Source organism: Artibeus jamaicensis, unplaced genomic scaffold, assembly GCF_021234435.1.
Source record: "Artibeus jamaicensis isolate MK-2021 breed Jamaican fruit bat unplaced genomic scaffold, CSHL_Jam_final contig_484, whole genome shotgun sequence".
Taxonomy (NCBI): Eukaryota; Metazoa; Chordata; class Mammalia; order Chiroptera; family Phyllostomidae; genus Artibeus; species Artibeus jamaicensis.
In genome coordinates this window covers 8170423-8188317 of record NW_026521859.1, presented here as the reverse complement: position 1 = coordinate 8188317, position 17895 = coordinate 8170423, and the positions used below count along the sequence as shown (strand labels likewise).

At 42.2% G+C, this 17895-nt stretch overlaps 1 protein-coding gene across 1 annotated transcript in view; it reads left to right on the top strand.

The window, feature by feature from the left end:
• The window catches only part of MEP1A (meprin A subunit alpha), a 29646-nt gene extending 14745 nt beyond the window's left edge, over nt 1-14901 (top strand). The window contains exons 8-14 of the mRNA XM_053668348.1: nt 2689-2910; nt 3694-3843; nt 5603-5818; nt 8971-9444; nt 10122-10295; nt 10795-11095; nt 14745-14901. Of these exons, the coding sequence (XP_053524323.1) occupies nt 2689-2910; nt 3694-3843; nt 5603-5818; nt 8971-9444; nt 10122-10295; nt 10795-11095; nt 14745-14901 (1694 nt within the window). The remainder of the gene's footprint in view (nt 1-2688; nt 2911-3693; nt 3844-5602; nt 5819-8970; nt 9445-10121; nt 10296-10794; nt 11096-14744) is intronic.
• The last annotated feature ends 2994 nt before the right edge of the window (nt 14902-17895 follow it).

Below are 17895 nucleotides of genomic sequence, written 5' to 3'. Positions count from 1 at the left end.
GCCTGTGGAGTACGGTGGAAGCGGGGAAATGGGTATGGTTTGTAAACATGTAATACATTCCCAGAATCGGACTTTCTGCCCTTTCAGCCATCCTACTGCCCAACCTTTGAGCAAGAGGCCAGGTGGTGTTCTTCCCTGTCTGCCAGTTCAATCTAGGGAAGTATTAGAGAGTGTTCACCCAGATATGAAGTAGCAGATAAAATTTAATATATTCGTCTCTCAGAGTAACTGCATTAAAACTTGTTCTGCGTGGAGGGAAAAGGGCCAAACCTCTGCGCATGAGACTCAGGGCACTGTTACACTTTGCCTACGTTTGACCAGAGGCCTGAATTTCTTACCTTCCCATGCATACATACTTTGACTCACTGAAAAATAGGTGAAGACGCAGAAAACATTCCCATTTTTAAGTCTTGAGGAATACAACGCTTTGCACTTTTAAGATGGCTTTAGGCCAAATGGGGTCCCATTTGTCAGAGCGAGCCCCCACACTGGCCAGGTTACTCAGCACGCGTATGCTCACCTCTGTCTCTGTTTTCATCAGATGCAATTCTGTATATCAAAATTGCCTGCAATCACTGAAGAACTGTTCTCAAATGAGACATCAGATCCAACAGGATCATGAGCAAGGGCAGTATTACTGCTCAGGGTAATTTGTGAGTTTTATTACATCTCATCTTCAGTTGATGACACTTCTCATCTAACCTAAGAACTCACTGCCCTGCGATGTGGTTCTTGCCCCAGATCCATCTCTGTTTCCTAAGTCAGAATCGTGTTTTCTGAATCTGTTTTCTTCTATTAAGGAAAAAACTTTTGAGGTCTACTGGGAATTTGCCAACTACAGCAAGCAGGGCATGCCCCCTTGCTTCAGTAAATAAAGTTTTATGGGAACACACTTATGCCCTTTTGTATTGTCTATGGCGGCTTGTGTGCTACAATGGCAGAGTCGTGACAGGGACCCTATGGCTTTTAAAATCAAAGACATTTTCTACCTGACCCTTGACACAAAAGATTTGCTGACTGACCTGTGATCATTCCCTCTTCAAAGCTGTCAGCTGTGAGTTTGCTGAAGGCAGGACCATGCTTGTCCTCTTCACTGCCAGGGGTCACCACCTAGTGCCACTTCCAGTAGATAAGGGGCATGACGAGATGTGTTAAATTAAAATTTTAAATTACTCAAAACATTTATTTGGTAAAGCAGCCTGGTAAGAATCCTTGCATAATAAAGAATAAAAAGATCTATTCTAACCTGATGATTTTACTGAAAGTTAAGGAAAACAGTGAGTCGAAAATGCCTTGCTAAGGTGCCACCAAGAGTCACCAGGAGATCCCAGACTCGGTCCGCAGTTCTCACGCCACGCCGATGCCTTTGCCATTCCACCCCCTCAGCTGACATCTGCACCCCGTGCTCTGGAAGGAGTTACTTTCCCCCTTCCCTGTTTGGGTCATTTATTCCTTGTAGTCCTGTCTCCCTGTTAATAATGCCTTGATCCCTCCTGAGACCCCATAAAATCCCCATGAGTTAGGAGGATTAAACATCAGTATTCTCATTTTACAGTTTCATGGTCTTGGTCAAAGGGGTTCATTGGCTTTTCCAAGAATGTTTGGAGATCCCCTCCAGCACCTGCTGGGCCACCCACCAGGTGGTGCCACATTTCCTCAACCCTAAATGTGCCTGTGTGGAGGTCTTTGAAAGACAGTGAATTTTCTTCTCTAATTGTTTAAAGCAACTGGATGGCAAGCCACAAAAGGAGAATGAAGATGGGAAGTTAGGAGCGTTTTCATCGTGTTTTTCTGTCACTCCCTAAGAAGGAAATTAAAAATCTGCAGCTGAAACAATAATTTTTTTATGGCTAGTGGATTAAAAGAACATCTAATTGGTTTCTCATTTCAGTGTTTCACATTACAGTACATATCACGTTGATTGGGCTAATCTCATAAAAAGATTTCCCATTCCTATTTTGAAAGAAAGCCAATTTTCTTCATCCTATTTTATGTTTCTTTCTGGAACAGAAGGATGTGAGCTTTGATGGAAAAGATGCCCCTTTCTTGACAGCTGCTTACCTTTCCCCCTGGTCTTGGATTTCCTTTTCCCAATCTGTAGGAGAGCTGGCTAGGTACAGCTCTTTGGGTACTTGGCTGTTAGCAAGATGTATCAATTCTGAATATTTTTCTGAATTCAGAAATTCTGCTTTTTGCCATCTGGAATACCTGCCTCCACTTTGATATTTTATCCTCTCTTTCTTAAACCTGTATATATACATATTTACTTATATATACAGGTTTATATTTATTTATAAACCTGTATATATAAAGAATCTTTGAAAAGATTCTTTTATTTATTTATTTATTTTTATTGTTGAAAAGAATCTTTGACTTAAATATATACATGTATTTAAAAATTTGGAAGTCTATATTAATTGTAATATTTGTATTAATTATGCATTTAATATTTATTAGTATAATTTCACATACTATTATATAATGTATGCTTATCTGTTAATTATATTATATCAGTTAATATAATATAATTCATATATTTATATAACTTTTATATATAAATTACATATAAATATATTTTTATATATAATTTCTCTTTTGTTCTTGGTCTCTGGTTGAGTATCTAGTCAAAGAAGGTAGGACTAATAATTAATAGGACCAAACAGGACCTGTGGATTCTCTCACCGACAGGTTATGAGCACAACTTTGACACCTATGATGACAGCATCATCACAGACCTCAACACACCCTATGATTATGAGTCTGTCATGCACTATCAGCCTTTCTCATTTAACAAGAATGCAAGTTTCCCAACCATCACGGCCAAGATCCCCGAGTTTAACTCCATCATTGGGCAGCGTGTGGATTTCAGTGCCATCGATTTGGAGAGGCTGAATCGAATGTACAATTGCAGTGAGTACCTCTGGGGTTGAGACTAGGTCAATGAGCCCCAACTGAGATTCCCTGGCCCTACGGGTTTCTTGTACATTTTCCTTTACTCTTTTATTATGTTCTAGTTAAGGAAGATGGGCAAACTACATAACCTATTTCTCTATCTCCAGAGTAGTAAAAATTATAACACCTATATCACACGAAGGTTTTAGCAATCAGTTATGTGATTGTGTTTTGTACAGTGAAAATTTTGGAGCAATTTAAGGAGCTGTAGTTGTCCAACTTCTTTAGCTTCCTTTTGAAGGTTGCATCATTATGTAGAGCTCAACACAGACAGTAGGCTTGAAAGTGTTTTGTATCCTGCAAAATTCTTTGCCCAGGGCAGTTGTTCTTAGAGTAATCTAAGGCTCAGAAATGGGATACTTTCTAAAATGACCCCACTAGTCTTCAGAGACACATTCTTTCATTCTCTTCCACATGTACATAGAGAGGATCTACTAAATAGAAAGGCCAGTTGTTGTAGGTACCTCATTCTTGATCTCAAGGAGTTTGGGTTGGCGTTTATAAAAAAACACAATGAGAAGCCTTTTTATTGTTTAACTCTTTGACTCTGGTGGGTAGAAGTGCCTGTATATTGGCATGTTCTAAGATCTTATAGGTGACAGTAGAACTCACATTCAACAAAAAGTCAAGAAAATGAAAAGCTCATGTTCCAGCTCATAAATTCTTCATTGCCTAAGACATTAGGTATTTGGAATGAGATGCCTTTAATTTTTAACCAGGTGACAAAAATGTCATTTGCAGCCACAACTCATACCCTTTTGGACTACTGTGCTCTTGAAAAGGCAAACATCTGTGGGATGATTCAGGGTACCACAGACGATGCTGACTGGGTCCGTGAGGATAGCACTCAGCCTGGACATGTGGATCACACCTTGGAAGGACAATGCACAGGTGAGTAAGGGGAGAAACACCTGAGATGGTTCATCAGGTTCAGTTGGTACTGGCAACCTGCATGTTTTGTCTCAGTTGGAATATTAGTTATCAAGCCTGGAATTCTAAACATGGATGAAGAACTCAATAAAAAAACACTGAGGTCCTGGGCATGCAAAAGAAAAATGCATTTACATGATAACAAAACTGATATGGTTGATAAAATATTATTTGTAAATAAGGCTAATGTCTCTAAGAGCAGTGTCTTCCAATAGAACACTGATGTACACTACATATATAAAGTAAAATTTTCTAATAGTCACGTAAAAAACAAGAGAAAGTTTCTTTAATAATATATTCTATTTAACCCAATATAGCTAAGATATAAACATTTCAATGTGTAATCAATATAAAAATTATTGCTCACTGACTTCCCAGTTTTTCATATGAGATATTTAAAATTTACTGTGTAATTTACCCTTACAGCATATCTCGGTTTGGACGGGCCACAGTTCAAGTGCTATATAGCCACATACATCTGTAGCCACCATATCGGATAGCATAACTTCAGATAGTTCCTATATATGATTTGTGTGTGAAAAAGCCACAAAGTCAGAGAGACCTGGGTGTGAAACCACTCTGGCTCTACCACTTGTTCATTGTGCCCACAAGAAGTCATTTTTGTTTTTTAAGCCTTTGTTTTTGGAAGCCTTTCAGCCCACCAACATGTTGGTACCTCACAGTGAGGATGGAAGAAGATAATGCAGAATCTTCAGCTGCAGCCAGCAGCTTCACTCCCCGTTTTCCCCCTAATCCTTTCCTCTCTGGGGGAGATACATGTATATCTCCTATTCCAGCATCCTTTTATTTAAAATGCTGGTCATTGAAGTCATCACAACCTTATTTGGAAGTAGGTGGAGTTATAGATTATAATGACTTTATAAAGACTGGAGTATATTAAAGTCCCTTTGTCCACACTTGTGTGAGAGCTGGTTAGATTTCCTTCAGAAAAGGGACCCAGCTTGTCACCCAGACTCCACGCCACCAGGGAGAATGTCAGAGGTTGTAAGTCATCACCACTGTTCCTCTGGCCTTGGCAAAGGGTGAAAGTCTTGCACATCAGATTATCACACATATGATATCAAGTACCCAAAGGGTTATCTAAGCCTAAAATTCTCATTAAATTTTCACCCTAGACTCCCATCCAATCTCTCCTCTGGGCTAGCTGCTACACTAATATTACAATTTCCAGATAAACAAAAAAGTGATTTTTGTGTGAGAGGAACTGCTAATGCACCCAGTTATTAGGTTAGACACAGGTGAAATTGAATGCTAAATGAAGTGAGTATTGAAAACTCTAAACTTCTGAATCCCACTATTTCTTATATAACTAAACTAGGAGACCAGCTCTTGTCCTTGGAATGAATCTCTAGTTTAAACAGTGAAGTAGATGAGGAAAATAGAACTCCTCTCACGGGCACTAAATTCCATGAAACTTTGCTTAAAGCCCCTATTTCCTGATAGATCTGCATTTATCACCAACTTGGGGCCAAAGTCAATCAAGAGAAGCAGTGGAGCACTGTGGTTCCACCTTGTGAGTCTGTTCATGGAGACAAATGGAGTATATCCTGACACACAACCTCTTTTTGGTTTTTCCCTAAAAGAGTTCTAGCTTGTGTTGCCTGGATAGTGGTTATTGTTCACTATTTTCCTTGGCAAAGGTTGAAGGCTCCCTGCTGTGTGGGCAGCCAGAGATGGGACATCTGTGCTCTCTCCATAGGTGCCGGCTACTTCATGTTCTTCAACACCAGTTCGGGGCTGGCAGAAGAGGCAGCCTTGCTGGAGTCTCGGATTCTTTACCCAAAGAGGAAGCAGCAGTGTCTGCAGTTTTTCTATAAGATGACAGGAAGCCCTTCAGACAGACTGGTCATCTGGGTTCGGAGGGACGACAGCACGGGCAACGTTCGCAAGCTGGTCAAGCTGCAGACCTTCCAAGGTACCTGGATGCATTCACACAAGGACTGATTTGGCTATAAATCTGGGATCCTGGATCTTTTTTCCTTTCCCTTCCCTCCCTGTTCCATCTTCACCCTTCCTCCCTTCCCTTTATTTCTTTTCCTCCTTCTCTCTCTTTTCTTCTTCCCTTTTCCTCCCCATTCCCCTTTCTAGCACAATATGTAGCATGTTTGAACCATGCAATGAATGTTTTAACCACTCACCAATTAGAAGCAGCAACCAGGGGTTAGGTAAAGCTGAAATAAACTTTTGTAAGGGGCCAGTTAAAATATATAAGTCCAATTTTTACTAGCACTTTGGAGAAAGTAAGGGCAGAGAACATTGGTGATTCAGGGGTGGAGATTGGAAGGTAAAAGGGAAGTGGAAATGAGGCTGCTGGAGAGGGTGGTTAAATAATTGACCATATGCATCTTTGCATCTGTTTCAGAAAACTAAATGATACCATGGTTTAATATGCTGAAGTAACTTGAGCTTACTTCTGAAGTTGATGAGAAATAAGCCATTTGTATATATTAACTTCATTATAACATTTACATATTACTAAGTGATACTCTATGTATCTTATAAGAGGGTCAGCATGAAAACCTTAAAATGCCAAGGTAGTCAGTTGGATGTGAGGGTAGTCTGGCTCTAAAGCCAGTACCCAGGGTTATAAAGCCAAGTATTTACATCATTCTATTGTGGTGGTCGTTCACTCATAACTAGGGAAAGAAAGACACACTGTCCTAGTTTTTCATTTAATAAAGAATTTCTCAGAGTGAGTCCGAATAAAGGAAGACTTCTCTGTGTGTTTCTAGAAGAAGCTGCTGCTTTTGAAGAATGAGAGTTTCCTTGGGGCCATTCATAAGAACGGGCACCCAAATCACCTATATTCAGGCCACTCTTGGCTACCTGGGAATTCTACAGATAATGGTTTTGAGGGTTTCACTTTTCTGGCTTAAATTTACAGAATATCTTCATCAAATGGAGGGATAACAGCTAGGTGCCCTTTAAGGGTTGAGAATTTGCTATGTTACCAAGGATTGTAAGTATTCAATGAGAAAATAAAGTAGAGTGTTACTAACATTGGTGGGCTCTATTATCCCTCACTTCCGCATGGAGCTAAAGGTGTTATCCTCATAATCATGGGATCAACCAGCCTTTTTATGCCTAATTTAGTTTCTTACCCTGCTGTGCACTGAATTCTACTGAATTAAGATTGTGTCTCTACAAATTTCCTGGAAGGCTCATCTGAATAGATTTTAAAAGTAGTCCACTCTGATACTGATTTGTCAATGAAACTTTTCTGAAAGGTTTATTGAATATCATTTAGTGTTTATGTGGTATGCAACTTAAGATAGTTACAACCATTTTGAATAGCTTTAAGTTGTGCAAAATGTGTTTTTTAACCAAAACACTACCTACAAAATAAATCTGTGTCTGTTTCTGTCTCTGTGTTTGTTCGTCTCTCTCTCTCTATATGTGTATGTGTAATGTTTTTATGCAAACGTACATGCAAAACATTTAATGTTTTCACGAAGACCAGGATCCCCTTACAGATGACAGTTCTGAGTTACCAAGGCTGGGAGTTGCCTGTATCAGTCTCAGCACTGTCTATTGCTGGCCTGACTCATGGCAGCTCTATGGAAGCATCTTAATGAAACATTCTTTAAGATTTCACCATCTGCTGATGGTCCTTCAGGTCTTCCTTCTGGCACCATGTCCCACATTTCAATCTTATGATAACAACCCATATAAAAAATAAAAAGACAGTCATTAATGAGAAAGGGATGCTTATTCTTTTCTTTTTCCTCAGAATTCCCATGATGCAACTTTTTAGTTCAAATATTGTATCTCTGTTCCTATTCCAGAATTCTAGGCCCGTTACATTTCACAGCCATATGTCCTCCACCTGACCATTCCCAGGAGATGTCACTTGCATTACTTGTTACTTTGCTACAGATGTGATCTTTGTGCCTTTTCCCCCTCTCTCCTATGAATACAGAAACTCTAACCACACAGGTTATATAACCACTCCAGGAAACAGAGCATTGTTAGACCTGTCCCTTGGAATTGTGCTTAGAAGAATGAATGAGAACAAAGGTAGATAAAAGGGCTCTTAATCTGAAGGAAAGTCGAGCTCTGTAAGATTTCTGGTTTCAACACACAGAGCAGAAGAGACCCTTTCAAAGCCCTCTGGCCAGTTGTACTTCAGGTTAATCTTTTGTAACACTCATCAGTACGAATTTGTTTTAGCCAACATGATTCCCACCTGTGATGTTGCATGTTCTCCTTTCTAAGCCCATGCTAGAGTGCAGCCTGGGCACAGGATCAGAGCACGGGTGGGGCTTTGAGGAGTTCTGGATTGCTCTAGCCTGACAGTTCCTCTCCTTGACCCTCAAACTCTGCTCTGGCTCTTTATGCTGCCCAGCCCAGGACTCATGTTCTAGAACAGCCTTCTTGCTTCTTATCTTAGCTCTTTTTTCAAAATTCCCACTTCCAGTTCAAGCTCAGTAAAAAGAGGTAAATCAAAGTTTACTAGAATGTGGATGCCTGGATAATGGTGACTCTTTAGATTATTTTTTTTAAGAGGATAGACTCCATACTTGGTAGAATTTCAGATACTATGAGGAAGAGAAAAAGAAGGATGTTAGGGACTGAGTTGATTTTGCACAGGGGGAGATCCAGCTTGTCCTATAAAGAATCATCTATTCTAGAGCCTTCCATATGTGCCTGCTCTGGCATCAAGTCATAGGTTGGACCATACCAGATTGCCATTGTGGGAATTTGGAATTACAAAATGACTCATAAGGTTTGGGTTAATACTTGGGTATTCAGTGCTAAAATGAGGAGTTGAGGGCGTATTTATACCATCAAACCCACGGGGTATCCAGGACCTGTGAAATTGAATAATAATGGAAAAGAATTTTATGATTACGATCTGTAGAAGTTTTAGTGTGACTTTTTACAGCTACTTTCCATTACTAGACACACAACTTCCTTGACCAGTTTATAACAGTCCCTATCTCACAGGGTTGTTGTGAGGCTTCAGTTAGATAATTCATGTAAAGTTATTGGCACAGTCCCAGGGTTATAGTCGGTGCTCAATAAATGTTGGCCACAGTTGTCACCAATCTTATTCTCTGTCCTCAGGAGATACTGACCAAAATTGGAAAATTGCACATGTGACACTCAGAGAGGAGAAGAAGTTTCGCTACCTTTTCGAGGGCACAAAAGGTGACCCCCAGAACTCAAATGGAGGAATTTACCTGGATGACATCACCCTGACAGAAATGCCATGCCCCACAGGGGTTTGGACAGTAAGGAATTTCTCCCAGGTCCTTGAGAACACAGTTAAAGGGGACAGTCTCCTGAGCCCTCGATTCTACAATTCAGAGGGATATGGTTTTGGACTGACCTTATACCCTCATGGCAGAATAAACTCTAACAGCATAGAGTACTTAGGACTTGCTTTTCACCTGTGCAGTGGGGAGAATGATGCCATCCTGGAGTGGCCAGTGGAAAACAGACAGGTGATAATGACAATACTCGACCAGCAACCTGATGTCAGGAATAGAATGTCCTCAAGCATGGTGTTCACTACCTCTAAGTCCCAGACATCTTCAGGTAAGGAGCTCTAGGTGCTTCCCCTCAACCTGAAAGGGCTAACATGTGATTCTCATCTGTGTGAGATAAACATTCCTTTCACATTTCCTTCCTGGGCATATTAATAACATAGTCATATTGGAGTATCAAGTTAACATTTTTAACATCATCTTACCCTCCTTCTCTTTCCTGAATTCTCTCATCAAGTATCTATGAAGGGCTTGCAATACACCAAACTCTGTGCCAGGTCCTTAGAATACAAGCAAATCAGGCAGTTCCTGCTTCATTGAGCTCGTTTACCAAATGCTCAGAATTTGCTAGGCTCTGTGCAGAACTAATGCCCTGCCTCCTAAAATATTTCTGATCATCAGTATATTCATGAAACAAACTTGCATCAATACATAAATGGGCAAACTATTTTTTTAATGAAGAGTCTTAAGCCTTAAAAGAAGGTGTATCTGCTCCTCCCATCATTGAGGAATTCACTCAATAGTAGACAATTGACCATTCAGAGCTGTGGCTCTCTGCCCTTCTCCGCTTCCAATTCTGAGTTTTAATTCTCCTGGGACGAGTATATAACCTGAAATTTTTAACCTTTTAATTTTCTGATCAACAAAGCTCTGTATACCCATTCAAGGCAAATTGGGAAGTGAAGTGTAAGGAGGTCATGTGATTTTGTGTTACCCATAATTTTGCAGCAATAAATGGCTCCGTGGTCTGGGACAGGCCGTCCATCGTGGGGTCTTATGACGAGGACTGTGAGTGTTACAGAAGCATTGCCTATGGCTGGAGTTCTTTCATCTCCCACCAAATGCTGAGAAGGAGGAGTTTTCTTAAAAATGATGACCTTATCATTTTTGTGGACTTTGAAGGTACCTTTACTGATCTTCCTGAATAAATAATCCTACCCTCTGGGTGTTCTACTGGTTATATACTGATTTTTAAGCATCTTGTGGAGGGTGGGGAAATTTTTTTTTGAGAACTAGGTTGAAAAAAAGGATGTGTTCTGAGAGAACCACCTTTTACTATTACAAAACTACTCCCATCTTTGGTTTAATTGTCTTTGGGAAAAAATGAGATTTCAGTGTCATCTTTTTTGATAACATCAAATAGGACAGTTCACTGACTTCAGTTTAGTTTCAACCAGTCTATCAGTGCTAACTTTATAATCTTTTTTTCAAGTTAAATAAAAATGTGATTGGACTATGTGGAAATAAAAATAACTAACATGAAAGTCAGCCAACATATCTTTAAGGCCATTTTTATGTCATTAAAGATGATGTCCATGAGGAATAGAGGCCACCCAGGGAACCCTCTCCAGGAGTGGAAGTCAACTGCAGTCAGATATTAATCATAGATCTTCCTCCTTAGATATCACCCACCTTAACCAGACTGAAGTCCCCGCTAAAGACACAAGGCTGTCCCCACAAGGCCTCGTTCTCCAAGGCCAGGAGCAGCAGACCTCAGAAGAAGGTTCTGTACAGGCTTTGTTAGAGAAAGCCCTCCCCAGCAGCCAGGGTCAAGGGCAGCCCAGCCGACAGAAGCGGTCAGCAGAGGGCATGGGCCCCATGGAAGACCACAACTGGCCGCCATACTTCAGAGACCCGTGTGACCCGAATCCTTGTCAAAACGAAGGCATCTGCGTGAATGTGAAGGGGATGGCGAGCTGCAGGTAGGTTTTGTGGCTGGGGAGGCAGGTGGGGGGTCAGCAGAGGTGAGCCGAGTGCTTATCTTGGTAAAAGGCACTGTTCTCAGGTTAAGGCCAGGGCTCCATGGTCCACCGGACGTGGCTGTCCTTGACTCCACAAAGCTATGCCCTGAATTGGTAGGTTTATGCTGCCAGAGCAGAGGACTGCCAAATCTCCCACCACTTGACTTTTTTCACTTTTCTGCCTTTGGAGCATTGTCAAAAAACATGAAGGCTGATTAGATTTGGAAACTTGACCATGGTCTCACAAACAATTGGGAACTTAGCCCAGGGGCTTTCTGCCCCATGACCTGCCACGTGGGACTCAAGACCAAGCCCCGTCTTCCATGACTGCCAATGTTCTTAGTTGTGACATATTATTCTTGTTGTCTATTAATTCTCTGGTCCTATTATTATGGTTATGCTTTTTAGCAATAGCGGTGAGAATACCTGATTTTTGGGACTTGCTGTGTGTCACAGGCTGCCCCAAGCAACGTGCACACATCACCTAACGTGCTCCTCACAGTCTCCCTGTGACGGGCTGGCCCTTGTTATCTCCACTTAGTGCATAAGGACATTGAAATTCGACAGGTTAAGGAATCTGTCTAAAATTACCCAGATGGTAAACACTGGAGCTGGGACTTTATCCAGGTCTGTCTGTTTGCATGGTTTGCTATATTTAAAGTTTCTGTTTCTAATGTTTGTTATTTGCATTAAAATATTTCATAAAAAGCATTTATGTGATGACAGAAGTGTCAGTTTTACTTGACAGCATAGTAGCCATGTAGGAATCATTCTGCTTGGCTCAAAATATGCACAGTTCTTCTGAGTTCTCTTCAATTTCCAGTTCTTTCTTCTATTTTTGACTTTTATTTTGAAATTATTTTAGACTTACATATACATTGCAAATATACTACATAGTTCCCCATACCCGAATGTTAATATCTTATCTTACATAACCAGAGAACGATTAGCAAAGCCAAAAAATAAATGAACATCAATGAAAGTACAATACATACTATTAACAATAGTATTAACTAAACTCTAGGTCTTACTCAGTTTTTCCACCAATGTCCTCTTTCTCTTCCAGGGTCCAGTTTAGGATCCCACATTACATTTAGTTTTTATGTCTCCTTAGTCTCCTTCAATCTGGGGCAACACCTCAGACTTTGTTTTTCATGATCTTAATACTTTTGAGGAGTGCTGGTCAGTTATTTTGTGAATCGTTCCGCAGTCTGGGTTTATCTGCTGCTTTCTCATGATGACAGTGAGGCTGTACATTCTGGACCAGAAGAGCAGAAATGGGATGAGCCCTCCTCAGTGTGTCATGTGAGGGGTACCTGATGTAACTATGTGTCACTGCTGGTGATGCTAACCTTGGTCACCAGCTAACGGCTGTCCACCAGGCTTCTCTCCTGAAAACTTAACCATTCCTCACTCTGTAATTTCAATGTATATCTTGGGAGAGACACCCTGAGACCACACTGACCTCCTGCTTTTCCTCAGATTCTCACCCACTAATTTCAGCGTCCACTGGTGGGTCATGCCAGAATAATCACGACTCATATTTTAATGGTGATTTTCTATTTTTTTCATTCTCTCGTTTATCTATACGATTATTTATTACAATCCTTGAGGACTCATAAATACTTATTACATTCTCTTGGGTATAGTTCAATATGCCAGTGTTTATTTTGTTGCTCATATTGTTCCAGCTTTGGCCTTTGCGACGAGCTCTTCTAGATGGCCTCCTGTGCCCTTTCAACACAAACTCATTTTCTCATGAAAACGAAATTACTTTCTGACATCACAGGATGTTCCAGGCTCCTCTTTTATATGCGCTGCCTCAGCTCTGGAATCAATCACTTTCCAAAGAGCTTTTTTCCCAAAATTTTCTATTGTTGGAGAGTGCCCACCTTGTTGCTTGAGGGCTGTGCAGCCCTGGGGCTGCACCTCTTTGCGGGTAGGTGCCTGGTACCAGATTTCAGTATGTGCATGACAGGCTTCATCCTTCTCAAGGTCAAGGGTTTCTACTTGTCAGCCTCTCACATGGCTGACAAGTTATTATTCCTCCCACAAGCCTGCAGCTTGGAGTTTTTGTAAATAAGCTCCTCTAAGGTAATACTAGGAAATACGAGGTCTGTTCAGGAAGATGTCAAATCATTGTTAACATAACAAGAACAGTTTGTGCAACATCAATGTAATCTGGCAACCAAGGAGAGTGAACTGGAATGTGCACTCATGAACAATGATCACTTCACTGTACTAGTCGGTGGGGGTGGTAGATGCCATTGAGTGAGCATGTGTACTGTGTGGCTGTAGCATTCAAAATGACTGAGTAGAGTGACTAATCTACATCAGATTTTGTATTAAGTTGAACATTCTTCCTTGAAAAGTATTCAGATGACCAAGAAGGCTGTAGCTATGGGCAACTGGTGATTGGCAGCTTTATCATGACAATATGCCCACTCATGCATCACGTCTTTGTTGGTAAAACATCAAATCACTCAGGTGACTCAGCCCCCTACAGGCCAGATTTGGACCCTGTGACTTCTGGCTTTTCCCAAAACTAAAATCACCTTTGAAAGGGAACATATTTCAGACTGTCATTGAGATTCAGGAAAATACGATGGAGCAGCTCATGACGATTAGAACTGTGTGAGGTCCCAAAGTGCTTACTTCGAAGGGGACTAAGGTGTCATTGTCCTATGTACAATGTTTCTTGTATCTTGCATCTTCTTCAGTGAGTGTCTCTATTTTTCATATTACATAGCTGGGTATCTTCGAGACAGACCTCATATACTTGAACTGTATTTGAAGGGGACTGGGCCAAAGAAAAATTGTACAAGGTCAATATTATTCACTGATTTTTAAGAAGCCAATTCCTAGGCTAAAGATGAGACCTTTAAAGGTGAAACAGTTCCAGGGGTAATAAAGGAGGTCTTAACTTGTGATCGTTTCATTCTACTCTGGGGTTGGACTTTGTGGCAGGAATGTAGTTTGACACAAAGACTAGAAGTGTTTGAATGGAAGAGATGAAACGCCACCCTTAACACTTTGGTTCTGAGATTAGTTAACTCTTATAGCAACATTTTTTTTAAAGCACCGAGGAAGGCATAACCATTATGTGTGCACTGTGTACCTAACACCTCACCTTACAGTAACACTTTGATTGATGCTATTTAGAAGTTTTCAAGGTCCAACTAATGCCCTGAGACTCTATCTGGAGAATTTCCCCTGTAGCTCATAGTCTGAGCCAGTGTCAGGCAACATGTTCCTTAACTTCCCCAAATCTTCCTCCTGAACTTTGTATATGCGGACCAAGGGTACCGGGTCTGGAGAAAGACCTCTGGGTTTAGACTTCATGTGCAAAACATTGACCTCATGACCTCGAGCAAGTTATTTTAACCTTTCTGCAAGGTGAGATTGGTAAGAATGGCTGGTAATAACTGCTGCTGAAAGGATTGTTGTAGACTTCGATGCACTGACTCATATAAAGCACTTCCAATGGGGCTGGGCCCGTGGAACCACTCGGTAAGTGTTCACTGCCATTGCTGATGTGTTGGTACTTGTGGCTGGGAAGTGCTGGAGGCTCCAGTGGCTCCCACATGAACCCATGTGTCCTCTTCCCCAGGTGTGTCTCCGATCACACCTTCTTCTACACGGGAGAGCGCTGTCAGGCCATGCAGGTGCACAGCAGCATCCTGGGCCTGATCATCGGAGGCACAGCTGGTGTGATCTTCTTGACCTTCACCATCATCTCCATCCTTTCCAAAAACATGAGGCAGTGACCCGCCTGCTGACATCAGCCAGACCAAAGAAGATCCTCCTCTCTCACACCTTCTGTTCCTGTGCTGGGCACAGCTTGGGGTTTTGAATAGGACTCCAGGGACCAAGGCCTCCAGCCTCCTGTGTGACCGGTATGGTTTTTCTGCCCCCAGCTCTCACATGGTCCTGTTACCCTGTGTGCTCTAAATGAATCTCGTGTGCCCTGTGACAGCACGCACTCCACATCTCTGTGTGTCGACCCTCTTTCCTGGGGACTGTAGGCTCCGCACGGGCAGCCCCGAATTTATCACACCAACTCCCAGTGCCTGGAGGCATGTTGGGCTGGCCCACGGTGGGCTTTCAATGGAAGTGAATGAGTGAACCAATAATCGAATAAATAACTAAGATATAAACTCTCTCATTTCTTCTGCAGATGGGATATATACAATTAAATATTGATATATACAATAAAACTCATATGTTGTTTGTATTAGAATCAAAAACTCACAAGAGTGCTACTACTCTTTTAAGATCTCCTGTGTTAAAGAATTTCAAATAAAGATTCCTTCTGGAAGCAGGCTTCTCAGAATTTGCTTTCCTCCTCTAATTCTAAAGAAAGGTTTCAACGAACTCAATAAATATTTAGTCAGTATCTTTTATATGTTCAGCATTGTGTGTGTGCAGAGGGGTGGGGGAGAGTCCACCAAAGCTCTTTCCCAGATCCTTTTACACTTTAAAGTACATTTTACATGACATTCATGTACAAAATTATTACATTAATAAACTGAAAGTATCAGGTAAAGGAAATGTTAAAGAACTACTTTCAGGTACACTTCCTTTCCGCAGCTAGTGAGGAGCTAAAAGCGAAGCAAGGGCGAGAATGTCCCAGGGTGCTTCCGGTCGGAGGCTGCGGCTCCCGTTCCCACTCCGCCAGAGAGAGCTGGCCCTGGAAGCTTAGCAAAGAAAAAGTTTTAAGGAGCCTGAGCAGCCCAGGCATTAGGGTACCAGGTTTCCGAAGTATGTATTTTATGGACATTCTGGAAACAAATGGGAGGGGTTGAGAAGAGTCCCTTTAATGCAAAGGCGTGGGAAGAGTTCGTAGCAGGTGCAAAAAGCACCCATCAGGCAGTGACTCCCCAGCCGGGGTGCATCTGAGGTCCCTGGAAGGCTGGTGAGAACACACACAGAGGGCCCCCTCCTCTGGGGGTTCTGACTCAGTGAGTCCGGGGTGGGGCTTACCAATTTACATTGCTAACAAGTTCCCAGGTGATGCCCACGCTGCTGGTCTGGGGGCCACACTCAGGACCGCTGTTCTATGAAGGAAAGTGGGTGGAAGTTGGGCACCCTGGCTGCAGGCCAGGCCATCTAACAGCTGTGCAGTTTTAACGAAATCACTTAAGCTCTTGGCCTCAGTTTACTAATCTGTCAAGTGGAGTAGGTGATTACGCTCTCCCATCCCACTTAACACCTACAAGGCTTCGGAGTAATGAAATAGGATCATAGGTAATAACGTATTTTAGAGTTACAACTGTATGCAAATAGCGCAGTTAAATTTTCACACTAGTTGAGCAGCTCTCCGCCAGCGCCCAGTCCTCTGTCTCCAAAGACTGAGTCGGAAACAACTCCGGCTCCGCTTCTCCATGTGATTCACAGCCTGCAGAAACCCAGCTGACCTCACAGCAGGGCGCAGAACGCTGTTCCCTCCGCCCTCCGTCAGCGTCCGGCCCGAAAAGGAGGTCCGGACATTGTTGTCATTGCTGCTATTTCCCTTTTACTTTATTAGAAGGGCACGCGCTCCGGACCACACTTGGTCTGAGCCCCCCTGGTCCAATTCAGAGGGAGAGGCCCCACCCCAAAGCACGGACCACGGTTCTTTACACATGATTCTGTCTGGAGGAAGCAGAAGCCTGAATTACAAGGATAACCTAGTATTTGGGTCTAGCACTATAAATTAAAACTGATAAGTCAAAGTAATGATAAGGAGATGCCAGACTGAGGGTCAGACCCTTCGACATTTCTCTGTAGGTCCTCAGCCCCAGCAGCACAACCTGGTCCCTAGGCGTCTCTCTGAGATGAATGGCGGTCATCTCTGTGGATGAATTATTAAGAATCTAGCTCATTGCCCTGGCAGGTGTGGCTCAGTTGGTTGGAATGTCGTTCCATAAACCAAAAAGTCATGGGTTCGATTCAAGGTCAGGGCACATGCTTAGGCTGTGGGTACAGTCCGCAGTCAGGACGTGTATGGGAGGCCACTGATTGATGTTTCTTTCACATCGATGTTTCTCTCTCTCTCTCTCTTCCCCCTCCCTCCTTCTCTCTCTAGAATCAATCACTATGTCCTCAGGTGAGGATTTTTAAAAATTTAAAAAAAAAAAAAGAATCTGGCTCATCAAAAATTAGACATTGTATTCAGTTTCCCTTTGAACCCGAAGCCCTGGATCATTCCAGGAGGCTTAGCAGATATTTTATTTTACTTTATTTTTTGAGGAGTTGGGGTGGTGATAGCCGAGCAGGCATGCGTGATGAGGAGGGAGTAGAGAAATTACCAGTTTACTATCTCTAAGCAGTGTGTGATTTGGGTGTAGATGAGTGAAGTGAAAAAGTGGAAAATTCTCTCTGCATCTGGTGCTTGGGTTCCTTGGTCTTACACAGAGAAAAGAAGTCAGAATAGTTTGAAATCAGAAAATGTCTTAGGCTTCCTCCACCCGCTTTAAGTGAGATCTGGAGCCTCTGATTAGAAGCGGATGGGAACTATAACCCCTTCGCCCACAATGTTAAAATAAACCAAGATTCTCAATTCTGCCTCATGAGGTGCCAGTAGCACCACCTCCCCAGCTGTGACAACCAAAAATGTCTCTGGATGCTGCCTGTGTCCCTGGGGGCAAAGTCATCCCTGCTTGAGAACCACTGGTGCCATTGAATGGCCAATGGAATAATCCATTAAGTGAGGGAGGTCAGGACCAACCAGAATTCTAGCTAAAGATTCTACCCCCAAATGTAGCTCACCAGGCCTGCCC